General features: G+C 36.6%; 1 protein-coding gene across 2 annotated transcripts in view; it reads left to right on the top strand.

The window, feature by feature from the left end:
* RARS2 (arginyl-tRNA synthetase 2, mitochondrial) overlaps positions 1-15,133 on the top strand; it is a 77,927-nt gene that overhangs the window by 43,678 nt on the left and 19,116 nt on the right. Inside the window, exons 7-8 of one of the 2 annotated variants that reach the window (XM_077162386.1) lie at positions 1,486-1,569; positions 4,256-4,332. In XM_077162386.1, coding sequence (XP_077018501.1) covers positions 1,486-1,569; positions 4,256-4,332 — 161 coding nt within the window. The remainder of the gene's footprint in view (positions 1-1,485; positions 1,570-4,255; positions 4,333-15,133) is intronic. The other variant, XM_077162387.1, reaches the window with a different exon arrangement.

The raw sequence follows: 15,133 nt of genomic DNA, 5'->3' as shown, positions 1-15,133 counted from the left end.
GAACATGCCTTTGAGGGGAAGCATTTGTTAATACAGTCTGATGGTTTAATACTTAATAACAAAATAAGGGGAAAAAAGCCTTCAAATTGGTGTGAGCCTTATGCTAATTGACTATTGCCTGGGGAAAAAGAAAAGAAAAATTGGTTTAGAAATAGGATAAAGAAATTTGTTTTAAAACAGAAAGATCACCTGGACCATGTACTCCCCTCCAAAAAAACAAAAAACAGATCAGAGACTAATTTTAACTAGTATGTACATTATTATTTTCACTCATGAAAATGTGTTGCATATAGAGAAGAACCAGCAGATACAAAAATGGAGATAGTTATGTGGGGAAAATAGTAACTCTGCACCCCATTTTTTTTATTTGCTTATATATACTTTGTACTAAACAAAGATACTCAGTCTTCCCAGGGGAGCTGGAAAAGAAACTAGCTGCAGTAATTTAAGCCAAATAAAGTAATTTAAGCCTGGATTGGCCAGGATTTATTTGCACTTTTAGCTATGGATTTAGCATTGTGTTAAAAGAATTTAAGCTGACTTAAATGACTCCCAAAACTTCACCATGATAGTGTGGCCATCAAAGGAGCTACTGCCTCTTCTACAATCAGGAATTCACTGCTCCAAGGCCATATTGCTGCTGCCATGCTTTCTGGAATTTATACTAGCAAAAGAAGCTTCTCCATACCCTTTTTTGCAATAGTCTTTGAGGTTGTGACAGGACACCAGTCCTCTATTAGTGGTACAACAAAAATAAAAACAAAATCCCTCACAAGCATACTGGTCAGAAAAAAACAGAACTGGCTTCACTTCCACCTCATTTGCACCTTCTAAACCAGTGTAAAGCAAATCTGGTTGCCTGAACTTAAATCATTTCTGGAACCCTAACTGCAAGAGATTATAGGCAATGTAATTTTTAGGTTTCCAGCCTCTGCAGTATGTGAGGGTACACTGGAAAAAGAGTGAAATGGATATTGACCATCAGACCATCACAGGTAGCACAAGTAGGTGAAGACTGCAGGCTGTTTGTTTGGGGAACATACATGCAGATGGTGGACTTCAGTGATTGAAAGGAGGCAGAATGAGCTATTTAGGAAAAAAGCAGTGTGGCACATATTCGTTAGGTCATGCCAAATTATATATTTCTTGTTAATTACTGAGGTTTTTTTTTCTTTTCTGTCCTTTAAATTGACTCAGAATAGCAATTAGTTGAACCTATGTTCCGACCTCCTATCAGTATTGATTAAAATTCTGTTCTTGTGAAAATTGTGAGAGTCTTGGGAATAGCTACCCCTAAAGTAATTCCTTGCTCCCTTTCTATAACATAGATGAAAATATTATGATGAATGTTCTAGTAAATAGACTGAGTTGGTGAACTTTGTAGAAAAGAATTTTGTGTTATGCTTTTATAATAAGGAAAGCACATGGTTCTTATGTCAAAGCTGATAACAAGAATGAGAAACTATATATTTTATTGATTACTAGGAAATTTTATAGCAAATCTCAAAGAAGCTTTAGGACATCAAGTAACGAGAATAAATTATCTTGGAGATTGGGGCATGCAATTTGGTAAGTATGTTTGAGGTTTTATTTTTCATTTCATTGTAAGATTTAATTTATTTTACTATCACATCTCTTGATCCTCTGGATGTAATATAGAAAAACTTCCATTGGGTGAAATAATGCCTCCTGCCTATTTTTTTTTTCTCTAACGTCCCTTCTGTGTGAAGTCTTATTTTGTACTTACTAGGGTAGATCTCACCACATAAGGTTTAGGGAAGAATGTTTTATACGTTCAGAGCAAGACTTTCCAAGTCCATGTTTAAGGTAAGTGGCTTATATTTATTAGTTAAATGCAGAAGTGAGTATACAGTAAGTTTGGTTAAATACACACTTCTAAACCACTGCCCTACCATTTTAAATCTAGTGATGTCTAGCTCTCTCTGCATGGTCTCTCCTTACACCATGGGTCAGTGAGCCAGAGAAAGAACAAAGTGGGATACTTCAGCTTCCTTTTAATTGTACAGGGGAGGGTCAAAAGGAAAAGAAAGCAAACAGAAAGAGAGAAGAGACCTCTACAGTTGAGTGCCACAAATGATCTCTAATATCATGACTATTTGGACCCGTTCCTAGCTCATATAAGCCAGAAATCGAGGTGGAATAGGTTGGGTATGAATGATGAAGTTCTTAAGGTGGTGAAGGATTGGTAACATCTGAAATACAAGTTTTGAAAAGATTTGGTACTGCCATGTGTATTTTAAGACCCTGCCACCTAATGTCATCTCTACAAAGCATTCCACAAGACGCAGACACACGTTTGCCCACCTGCTCGTGTTCCCAGTACCCAGCTCTATTCAGTTAGGCCCGTGTTTTATCAGAGTTTTATTTGTGTGCTTTTCTCCCCTGCTAGACCAAATGTGAAGGCATGAACCGTGACTTAATTATTTTTGTATCCACAATGCTTGGTACATAGGAATGAGAAATTCTGTTCTGGAAAGTATTTTATATATTAATACAAAAGAAAGGTTAGATAATATTTTGAAGCTTCTCTAAAATGTGAGATATGCACTGCCAAATCAGAAATTCTCTGATATTATATTCTGTATCTGTTGAAATGAAATCATAGTTTTCTAAAGAAAGACCAGTTCGTTTGAAGGAATTTTTTTTTCAGTATTTATTTCTTATTAATTGTAACCTTACAGAAATCTTTTTTCAGACAGTAGAAAACGTAGAATTTGAACCTGTTACAGTGCCCTTACTGTTCACTGTGGAGGAATCAGAACATGCATTGAATTGTATAAATCCACCTTTTTCAGTTCACAGTAACTGCTAGTCAGAGGTTTGGGCTCTAGGTTTAACAATCTAGATATAATAGATGGCACCTACTTTATATTAGTTTGACCAATGTGGACATTTCACAGGCATTAGAAAATAATGTGATTATGATATTCATTACATTTTAGCTGCAGAATTTCATTATAGCAGTTTTTCTCTAAAGGCCTACTATGGTTAATTCTCTATCAACACTTCCGTGATTGTTGAAGAGTTTTCATTTTGGCTGTTTCAGTTGTCCCCTTTTGAAAGTTGGCATATAGTTCCTAAGCTCAGAATTAGTTTTGGAAAATATATTATATTGAATGTTAAATGAAACTGGCTTTCACTTTTCCCATTTCTGTTTTTTAGAGCACTCTGGGCATCTTTCCATTCCCTGCTCCCAAGGCCCTGAATCATATTCACATTTGCTCTTGCATGAAAGCAAATAGAGCTGGTACATATTTCAGTCCTCCTCCTTGTTCCTATATAAGCTGTAGAGTATTGTGTATTCCTGTGTTCAATAGCATCCCCTCTTCTGCTCAGCCTTGTGTGGCAACAACAAGACCCAGCGGCAACAGCCCTTTTACACCAGAAGCTTGGTAATAGATTGTTGTAGAAACAGATTTGTTTTTAAAATAATAAAACTACCTATTTCTGGTTTTGGCCCCAGGCTGTGTACATCTATTCAAACTGAAATAATCACCATCTTTTTGGCAAAATATCTTGAGTGTAAAAATACACAGTCCATACTAGGAAATTTCATTACTAGTTTTAAAATCTCAATTTCTCGTAAATAAAAAAAAAAGTAGATTAAAATTGTCACCATCCCTGAAGTCTGATTTTATAATCAAAGACTGAAAAAATGTAATTGACTAAAGACAAATATATAGCCAAATAAAAGAATTTTTTTGTTTGGTCCCCTCTGAATCGGAGAATTAGTCAGGGATGTTTCAAGTTATGTCTTTTTTTCCCCCTTCGGTTATTTATTTAAGGACTAATATAACACGAAATTCATTCCTAACTTTAACCCCCGAGGTTTATTAAGAAAATTTTCAAAAACACTTCACATGAGTTTATTTTCACAAATTCTGTGTCCAGTGTCAAGCATCATGATGTCCTTTCAGAGAGCAGCTGTTCAATAAATGCTTGTTTTGTTAGTATCTGCTAGGAAGACATTGGGACTATCAAAACAAATTAAAATTAATCCTAGACCCTACCTTTGTGCCTATGATCTGTTGGTTTTCATGAAGTTAAGTTCCATGATCTACCGTATATTGAATTTGCTTTGCATCAGTTTATGAGGTAGCAAAAGGTGATAGCCTGTGTTTTGCATTGGTTCTCAGGATATATAATTCTGAACAGTTGATCTTTTCAGATCTCTGCTGTGATTGTCCTCTGCTGTTTCATTTTTTAATTTTTCATTTACTGATTATTGTGATAGGTCTTCTGGGAACTGGCTTCCAACTGTATGGCTATGAAGAAAAACTCCAGTCCAATCCTTTACAGCACCTCTTTGAAGTAAGTTGACAGGGAACATTAGCAAGTGCTTGAACTTTCAGAACATTATGCCTCTCAGTAACATGGTTTTTATCCCAGAGGTTTTAAAAAATCTATTTCTTAAAACCAGAGGTCGAACTTAATTGGAAGTGTTCCTTTTATTTTACCAGGGAATTCTATTTCTTTTCAAATCCAAGTCTTTTATTGCTATTTCAGTTGATTTGGGACTGTATTTCTACAGGTATAATATCTCCTTAGAAATTAACACATAGAGTAATAGTTTTGATTCAGAGAGAAATTTCTTCGTATTTTGTCCTTTGATATGTAGCTTTCTTCATGGGAGTAACTGGTAAATTTGCTTAGGCTTGAAAAGCATGTGTATAGACTCTTTTGTTCTTTTTCTGCTGGTGGTTGTGGGACATATGTGTTTCTCTCTGAACTTGTGCGCACTTTATATCTTTCAGGTCCTTTTCATGGCTTTTGTCCAATTTTAACTCCTTTCTATTTTTCTACTTCATTTGTCCCTTGGATCCTTTAACTATTCATGACCTTTCTTGGAGTTCACTAATAAAACTCTTCTTGTTCAAGTAATTTCCAGAGACATGTTTCCTTTTCATTGTCTTAGTTGTTATCTCTGCTCTTGCTAGTGCTTACAAGAGGAAGCATAGGTATGGTGGCACCCATGTTGGTGACACACTAGAGGATCATAAAGATATTACACCTGTGTGTAAGGAAAAGCACTTGCCAAGATAATGCTTTACTTCTCCAGCCAAAGAAGAGTACTTCATCATTTTCCTTTTTGCTAAATGCTTTTTTTTCCCTGCTTCTGGCTTTGTGGTTAAATTTCACAAAAACACTTTTTAATTTTCAAAGACCTTTAAAGGTTGTAATTTCTTCCTGAATCCAAGCCTAAACTGAACTGTAAATCCTTATTTTTTTTATTTTATTTTATTTTATTGAGACATGTTCACACACCACACCAACCATCCAAAGTATACAGTCACTGGCTTATAGTATCATGCCATAGTTGTTTATCCATTCCCATGTAAATTCTTACATTTTTATTTATAATGTTTATCATTTTTTTCTCTTTTCCCCACTGAGCTTTGATTGTTAGATAAGAGTTTACAAATTAATAACCCTTAAATGGTTGTCTTTAAAGCATGCCCCAACCCTTTGCTCAAGGAATTTTTAAAACTTTGAATAATGGAGAGTATTTTTTATCACAAGCTTGGCAAACTTTTCAACATATGTAGACTTTCAGGGACAACCCATAACACAAAAAGTACAAATGCCTGCAGTGGAGACCTTGTGTTATTTTGGGAATATTTTTAGGAATTTAGAATACAATTTGATATGTTAGAGTGATCATCCTTCTCCCACCACCTCTCAAAAGTTTTTATTTAATCCTGCAAATAGTCAATCCTTTTTTTCCTATAATGTTGTATATATTTTAGTTAAATCTGTTCTAATTCCTTCTGTTCAGTTTAGTACCATTTTCTGCCTTTTAAGACTCATAAAAAGTGAGAGACCACACATCTGTATCAGATTTGTATTAGTTAGGGTTCTCTAGAGAAATAGAATCAACAGGAAATATTCATAAATGTAAAATTTATAAAAGTGTCTCACGTAACCGTGGGAACATAGAGTCCAAAACCTGTAGGGCAGGCTGTGAAGCTGACGATTCCAATGGAGGGTCTGGATGAGCTCCACAGGAGAGGCTCCCCAGCTGAAGCAGGAAGAGAACCTGCCTCTTCTGAATCCTCCTTAAAAGGCTTCTAGTGATTAGATTAAGCATCACTCATTAAAGAACACACTCCCCTTGGCTGATTACAAATCAATCGGTTGTGGATGTAGCCAACGTGATCATGATTTAATTCTGTGAAGTGTCCTTATAGCAAAAGAGGCCAGAACTTGCCCAACCAGACAAACAGGTACCACCACCTGGCCAAGTTGACACATGAACCTGACCATGACAAGGTTGTTAATTGATGTGTAAATGTAAGGAAGGGACTGAAAGGACAGGGGTACGTCTGTGATTAACCAAAAACAATACGGACAACAGCGTTGTTCCATTAGTGTTCTTTTGCCTAATAGCTTCCTGGAGAAGTAGCATTTATATCCACCTTGCTTAGTAACAGATGACAGAAACCCATTAGAGTACTTACCTGCTCTCTTCCTTCTTCCTCTGCAGTCAAAGAAAAAAAGGCAAGGTCTAAAATGACAGCCCTCTTAGTGATTGTGTTTATGCTAAAATTTTGTACACAGTGTGCAGTTTGAAATTATAATCGTTACTGTACAATACTTTCAAAAACAACTTTTTCATAAATGAGAAATTGTTTCCCTTGTTTTTCTTTTTGCGTTTTCAACAAAGTTAACAAATGGCATTTTATTCCTAAAAGAAAACTTGAAACCCATACAAGCACCTGAGTTTATTCAATGACTGAAAGATGCCTTTGCATACCCAGCAGTATCTGAGAGTGCATTGGTGTAGTGCAGATTATCTTAATCATCTTTCCAGGTAGCCAGAATCATGAGCAGAAAGTTAGGGATAGTGGTTCTCAGTTTGGTGTTTCCCATTAGCATCAGCATATGGGAAACAAAACTTTCGAATAATATACATTTACCTTTCTTAGTTACGAAAAACAAAATTTTTGTCAGAGCTTTGTTCAGACTCTGGGTTTTTCCTTATTGGATTGTAGTTGGTCATGAGCTCTTTAGGAGTAAGGGCCATGTATTCCTGTCTTCTGTCACCAGTCCATATATGGTACTTTGCACAACTGACATCAAGTAAATGTTGGATTGGATTTGTTCCTGTAGTTCTCTTTTACCCCTTTCTCTCTTTTATTCAATTTGTGGTATATAAAACCTAATATATAGCTCCTGAGAAGAGCTAAAGTATTGCAGGATACACCAATTACCATTTTGTCAGAATCAGACTCAGTTTATTGAAGAACTGAAGGGTCAGACACAGGATTCCAGCACCACACAGCACTGTCCCCCACTGACACAAACAAAACAAACAAAAAGCCGCCTTTCTGAGCCATTCATTTCCATTTGTTATAATTACTTACATAGCATTTTCCTTTCTTTCGTCTCCAAATTTCTATACCAAGAACACCATTTGTAGTTCTATTTTGGAAACTATTTGTAGTTTCAATCCTCTGGCTTACTAGTTTTGAATTTGACTTAGGTCATCTGGTAGCCGATTTTATAGTTCCTACCTCCCTCTAAATTGTGCCACAATCAGTAGCCCCCAATTTCAGTTTCTCAGCCAGATTAGAAATGATACTATATGGTGGTTTTAGCATTTCTTCTGTGATGAAAATGTTTTACACCCACAATCATTTCTCTCCTGCATTTCCACTTTGCTGCATATGCTTGGCTGTTGGTTTTTCTTTGTGCCTATATAGAGTTATTTCTTTTCCCATGATATCTAGCTACATTGTGCATGGACTTAAGACTTTTGTTGGCTAACATTTGAAATCTTTTCTTTAATTGTTCTAATTTATTTGCTGCTGTCATGAAACAGAGAAATGGTTTCATAATAGTTCTCCTTCCCCACCCTGAATTGGCGGATGAGTTAAATAACTAATGTATTTGCTGTTTAAACTTCATGGTAGTGATTCAATGAAAACTTCCTTGTGGTAAAATGTTAAGTATTAAATTTGAATTATGAGTATTTAAGTACTATCACTTCTGTCTGTTTTAATAATAATTTTGACAAGCAATTTCTCAGATATTCTCCTAGATTTAAGATTCTTGAATAGATCTGGGTAACAGCAAACACAACACCTTTAAGAACATATAACCTGACTTTTGTTTGTTTGTTTGGTTTGGTTTTGCTAGAGAAGTTCTTAGAACTTTACTCGTTGTATGTTATTTATTAACGTAAATTTTGATAATCATAGAAATTCCTCAGAAATATAAGTACAGCCTCTCCTATGAAGTAAATATCATGCCAATAAAGTATACATTAGCCCCGTACCCTAGCACTGATATTTAGAAAAGTAAAATAATATAGTAATACAAATAGTATACATTTTTTTTTCTTAAGTTCAATATGACCCCCACAGAATTGTGTTATTTCTACCCTTCCATTTTCTAAAAGGATTTAAGGTAATTACAGTGATTGGGCATTTAGTAAAAGAGAAATAGAAAGTCAGGGACTAACGTAGAACTAGAATTGTGTAACAGATTTTAACCTAAGCTTCCCTATATCAGTAGCAAAAACAAAACAAAGAAATGTAATATGTGAAAAAGTAGGGCAAGATTAAGCCATCAGTTTGATGAATGATAACATTTGCTTGTTCTTATTTTTAAAAACCTGGAAGTACCATCTATTCCTCAAGAGATAACACTTTTCCTGACTTTATATTCTCAAAACAATTTCTCAAGCTTAAGTAAAGAAAATAATTCAAGACTAAATCGATTCTAGACATATGTAAGAATATTTATGCTGTTAGAATTTTTATTTTATGAAGAATTAGATTCAAACTTCTTTGTTAGGTCACATTACTTTTTCAAGTGTGACTTTTTCTTCTTAATAACACTCATATGCAAGAGACAGCTCAAATTATTTCTAATCTAACCCAAGCAATCACTTGTGAGTGTGGTGAGAGTCAATATAAGTCATTGTTAGGGATTCTCCACTTTCCCAATCACACAAAGTTCCCTAGGCTTCTTTGTGTATCTTGGAGTGCTCCTGGGAATCTTACCTGTCCTCAGTCCACACTGGTTACAATTGATATACCTGGTACTCAAGCCTACGTATGATGTGTTGAAAGCATGCAGCAGCCCTGCTTGCGTTGACAAGCTTCACCTGAGAGATCCTTGCTAAGCCCCTGCTCCAAAACTAAAGACCAACCTCACTTTGTGGTCACATTGTGAACCACTTCCCTAAGGCTACCCAATTTCAGCAATTCTTGGGATTGTTCCATATCTGATGCTCCATCTAGGCTGTTCTCCCTTCCTGTAACCTAGACGCCTGTCTTCTTCACTGTTGCCCTGACCATCCTCCCGAGTGCTGTTGCACTTCTCACCTACCTACCTGGGACAATTCAACAGTATCTCGTTAGACAGTACATCCTCTTTTAAGAATGGGGATGGGGATACCTGGCAAGGCCAAAGCACAAATCAGTAATTCAGTAATTATTCCACCATGCTGAAATGTGAAAAAAATGCTTTTTTTTTCAGAATGAGAAATGTTGCATTTATTAAGCACTACTTGATGGTGATTTACAAGGAGGTACTTATAACCTTTGATATAGATGTAAGCCATCATGTCTGTGATTATATATGTACAGAGCATAAAAATAGGAGATCCCAAATATTAAAAGAAGACAAGTGGGTGACAAACTGCTGTTTATATGGCTGCTAATGATGTATTAAAAAGGGGAAATTAGATAATTAATAGATTAAGTACTTCAATTGAGTTCTTTTTTTTTATTTAGGAAGTTTTGCCTTTTTGTTAAATGTTTGAGGTATTGATATTTTAAATTTCATTTAACTTTAAGAATCTGTCTCAAGTGAAAGGTTGGGAGAAGATATTTCATGCAAACAGCAATCAGAAAGGAGCAGGGATAGCTAGGGGAGCTATACTAATATCTGACAAATTAAACTTCAAATGTTAAACAATTAAAAGAGACAAAGAAGAGCACTGTATATTAATAAAAGGAACAATTCTACAAGAAGACCTAAAAATCATAAATATTTATGCACTGAGCCAGAGTTCTCCAAAATACATGAGGCAAACATGACAACACTGAAGGGAGAAATACACACTTCTATCATAATAGTTGGAAACCTCAATTTCCCACTCTCATCAATGGATAGAACATCTACACAGAGAATCAATAAGGAAACAGAGATTTTGAGTAATATGTTAATGAACTAGATTTAACAAAGATTTATAGCAAGATAACATGTTTTTCCTCAAGTGGTCATGGGTCATTCTCAAGGATAAACCATATGCTGGGTCACAAAACAAGTCTCAATAAATTTGAAAGGATAGAATAACAATGATAACAGTGGGCATTCTTGTCTTGTTCCTAATCTTAGAGGGAAAGCGTTCAGTCTTTCCCCATTGAGTATGAGTTAGCTGTGGGTTTTCATATATTCCCTTTATCATGTTGAGTCAGTTCCCTTCTATTCCTAACATTTGAAGTGTTTTCATCAAGAAAAGATATGAATTTATGATGCTCCAGTGATCAAAAAGCATGGTATTAAAAAAACAACAATATGGTACTGACCAATGGAATCAAATTGACTGTTCAGAAATAGTTCCTCTCATCTTTGGACAATTGATCTTTGAAAAGTCAGTCAAGAAAAACCACCTGGGACAGAGCAGCCTCTTCAATAAATGGTTCTTGGAGAACTGGATATCCATATGCAAAAGAACTATATCTCACATCGTATACAAAAAAAAAAAACTCAAAATGGATCAAAGACCTGAACATTAATGCTAAGACCATAAGACTTTTAGAAAAAAAATGTAGGGAAATGTCTTATAAAACTTGTAGTAGGAGGGGGTTTCCTAGACTTTGAGCATTGAAGAAAGAAATAGATAAATGGGAGTGCCTCAAAATTAAGCACTTTTGTGTGTCAAACAACTTTGTAAGGAAAGTAAAAGGCAGCTACAAAATGGGAGACAATATGTGGTAGTTAGGTTCAGGTGTCAACTTGGCCAGGTGAAGGTGCCTAGTTTTGTTGCTGTGGACATGAGCCAGTGGTATGTGAACCTCATCTGTTGCGTATTACACCTGCAGTTGGCTAGGAGGCATGCCTGCTGCAATGAATGATGTTTGATTTAAATGGCTGGTGCTTAAATGAGAGAGCTCAACGTAGCATAGCCCAAGCAGCTCAGCATACCTCATCTCAGCACTTGCAGCTCAGCCCAGGCCTTTGGAGATGCAGAAAGAAATCACCCTGGGGAAAGTTGTTGGAACCCAGAGGCCTGGAGAGAAGGCCAGCAGAGATCACCCTGTGCCTTCCCACATAAGAAAGAACCTCAGTTGAAAGTTAGCTGCCTTTCCTCTGAAGAACTAAACTAATGAAATAAATCCCCTTTTATTGAAAGCCAATCCGTCTCTGGTGTGTTGCATTCCAGCAGCTAGCAAACTAGAACACAATATTTGGAAACCACACATCAAATAAAGGTTTAGTATCCAGAATATATAAAGAAATTCTTCAACTCAAAAACAAAAAGACAACCCAGTTTAAAAATGGGCAAAAGTCATGAACAGACACTTTTTGGAAGAGGAAATACAAATGGCTAAAAGGCACATGAAAAAGATGCTTAATTTCACAGCTATTAGGAAATGCAAACCAAAACTACAATGAGATATTATCTCACACTCACTAGAATGACCATTATGAAAAAAAAAAAAGAAAGCAGAAAATGGCAAGTGCTTGAGAAGACGTGGAGAAAAAGGAGGCACACTTATCCACTGTTGGTGGGAATGTAAAGTGTGTAACTTGCTCTGGAAGGCAGTTTGACGGTTCCTTAAGAAGCTAAGTATAGAATTGCTATATGATCCAGCAATCCCATTGCTAGGTATATATTCAGAGAACACAAGGGCAAGGACACAAATGGACATTTGCACAGCGATGTTTAGAGCATCATTATGCTTTCCAGAAGATGAAAACAGCCCAGACATCCATAAACAGACGAGTGACTAAACAAGCTGTGGTATATATACGATTGAATGTTAGGTAGCTATAAGACAGAATAAAGTCATGAAGCATGTAACAATGTGGATGAACCTTGAGGACATTATGCTGAGTGAAATTAGCCAGAAACAAAAAGACAAATACCATATGGTCTCACTAATATGAACTAACATTAATGAGTGAACTTTGAGAGTTTAAGTTGAGAACACAGGCTGTTAAGATAGAAATAGGGTAGAAATTGGGCTTTTGGTGCTGAAGGAATAACAGTTGTGCAACAGGATTAATTATAAAAATTTAGACATGAATAGCACAATGCTACCTGGTTGTAGCACAATAATATAAGTACACTGAATGAAGCTGATTGTGAATATGGTTGAGAGAGAGAAGGGCTGGGGTATATATGAAACTAGAAGGAAAGGTGAGGATAGAGACTCAGATGGTATAACTTAGGAATGCCTAGAATGGATAATGATAGTGATTAAATGTACAAATATAGAAACATTTTTGCATGAGGGAGAACAAATGAATGTCAACATTGCAAGGTGTTGAAAATGGATGGTGTTCTAGTTTGCTAGCTGCCGGAATGCAACACACCAGAGATGGATTGTCTTTTAATAAAAGGGGATTTATTTCGTTGGTTCTTCAGAGGAAAGGCAGCTAACTTTCCACTGAGGTTCTTTCTTATGTGGAAGGCACAAGATGGTCTCTGCTGGTCTTCTCTCCAGGCCCCTGGGTTCCAACAACTTTCCCCAGGGTGATTTCTTTCTGCATCTCCAAAGGCCTGGGCTGAGCTGCTAGTGCTGAGATGAGGAATGCAGAGCTGCTAGCTGTGCAACATTGCGCTCTCTCACTTAAGCACCAGCCAATTAAGTCAAACGTCACTCATTACAACAGACACGCCTCCTAGCTGACTGCAGATGTAATTAGCAACAGATGAGGTTCACGTACCATTGGCTTATGTCTGCAGCAACAAGACTAGGTATGCTCACCTGGCCAAGTTGACAACTGAATCTAACTAACACAGATAGTATACAGGAAAAAGTACAATCAATGTAAGCTAGGGTCTATAGTCAACAATAACATTGTGATATGCTTTACTGAATATAACAAAGGCATTTTGCCAAACTAAATTTCAACAGGCAGGGGACATGGGGCAGGTGTATGAATTCTTTGTGAAAGAAAAAGAAGTGTCTTCATATAGATTATGGCAGCAAAGGCCAACTTAGGTTGGATTGTGTGCTGGTTTGAAAGGAAGTATGCCCCCTAAGAAAAGGCATGTTTTAATATAAATCTCATTTCTTAAAGGTAGAATAATCCCTATTCAATACTGTATATTTGAAACTGTAATGAGATCATCTCCCTGGTTGATGTGATTTAGTTAAGAATGGTTGTTAAACTGGATTAGGGGATGACCTGTCTCCACCCATTTGAGTGGGTCTTGATTAGTTTCTGAAGTCCTATAAAAGAGGAAACATTTTGGAGATTCAGAGAGACTCAGAAAGAGCAGAGAATGCTGCAGCACCATGAAGCAGAGAGTCCACCAGCCAGTGACCTTTGGAGATGAAGAAGGAAAACGCCTCCCGGGGAGCTTCATGAAATAGGAAGCCAGGAGACCAAGCTAGCAGATGACACCGTGTCTGCCATGTGCCCTTTCAGCCAAGAGAGAAACCGTGACTGTGTTCACCATGTGCCTTTCCAGATGAGAGAGGAACCCTGAACTTCATTGACCTTCTTGAACCAAGGTATCTTTCCCTAGATGCCTTTGATTGGACATTTCTTTAGACTTGTTGTAATTGGGACATTTTCTCGGCCTTAGAACTGTAAACTAGCAACTCATTAAATTCCCCTTTTTAAAAGCCATTCCGTTTCTGGTATATTGCATTCCAGCAGCTAGCAAACTAGAACAGATTGTATGATATGTGAATAAAACTGTTTAAAATGACAAAGAGGAACAAGTGCTAGAGAAAATGTGGAGAAAGAGATGCACCTATTCACTGTTAGTAGGGAAACTGAGAGGTGCGGCCCCTCTAGAGGGCAGCGTCGTGGTTCCACAGAAGGCTAGGGGTCGGGTTGCCATGTGATCTCGCACCCCATTACTAGATATATACCTGGGGGAACTGAGAGTGGGGACACAAATGAACATTTGCACACTGGTGTTTTGGAGGTGGCTGAAGGATTCAAAGACTGAGGAAAGGAAGGTTGAACTGTGGTGTATACATGCAGCAAAGACTCCTGAGTGGCCACAAGAAGAAATACAATTCTGAGGCACACAACTAGGTGAATGAGGTGGCAAAACAAAAAGACATATATTATGCCTTATTCATATGGACTAAATTTAATGTACAGACTTTCTAAGGATTGCAGTCTCAGGCCTGCTATGTTAACTCTTTCTGCACAATATGCTTTCAAAAGAAGAAAAAATACTAGGTAGTTTTAACCCTTATTTAGCAGTGTTTATTCATTTGAAGCTTGTCATTCCAGGAATTAACACAAACCATCTATGAAATTAGTCATATTTACCATGAGATAGATATTTACTATCCTATTCTTTTCTTGTTAGTCTCTAGTGGGTATAGGCTACATTGCTGTTGTCTAGCTTTATTCTCCTGCATTAAAATAATCTTTTCTGCCCACAGACTGCTGCCAAGATATCTGTGTTGCTGCAAGAGTTTAAAGGCCTCATGTTTTCAGTAGTTTATATGCCAGCTTTTATTTTTTATTACTTTAATACTGTATTAATAGCTTTCGGGAAATAATATGAGGGTAGTGAACTTTTCATTCATGTTTCAATATGGAAATGTGTTATAATTTATAGGTAAAAATAACTAAGTAAAATGCATAAATTCAATACCGTTTGGTCTATAATTTGATATTTTAATGACATTTGTTAACATTGCATGTTGAAGAATGGAAAATGATTAAAAACTGCTCTCTGAAAACTGAATCTAGAGCTGGAAGAACCCTTAATGAGCCATCTAACTCTGCTTCTGTCATTGGGTGGTTGCAGAACTAAACCAGCTGAGACAGATGATGCTAAAAATACTGCAGAAGTGGGTGCCTTACACAGTAGTTCTCAGGAGCCCAAGTTGGAGTGTAATTAAGCTAATTATCCAAAATGTCCTCCTTACTTTTTGCCAAGACCACGTATTTG

Source organism: Tamandua tetradactyla, chromosome 5, assembly GCF_023851605.1.
Source record: "Tamandua tetradactyla isolate mTamTet1 chromosome 5, mTamTet1.pri, whole genome shotgun sequence".
Lineage (NCBI taxonomy): Eukaryota > Metazoa > Chordata > Mammalia > Pilosa > Myrmecophagidae > Tamandua > Tamandua tetradactyla.
This window is presented reverse-complemented; position numbering and strand designations above follow the sequence as displayed.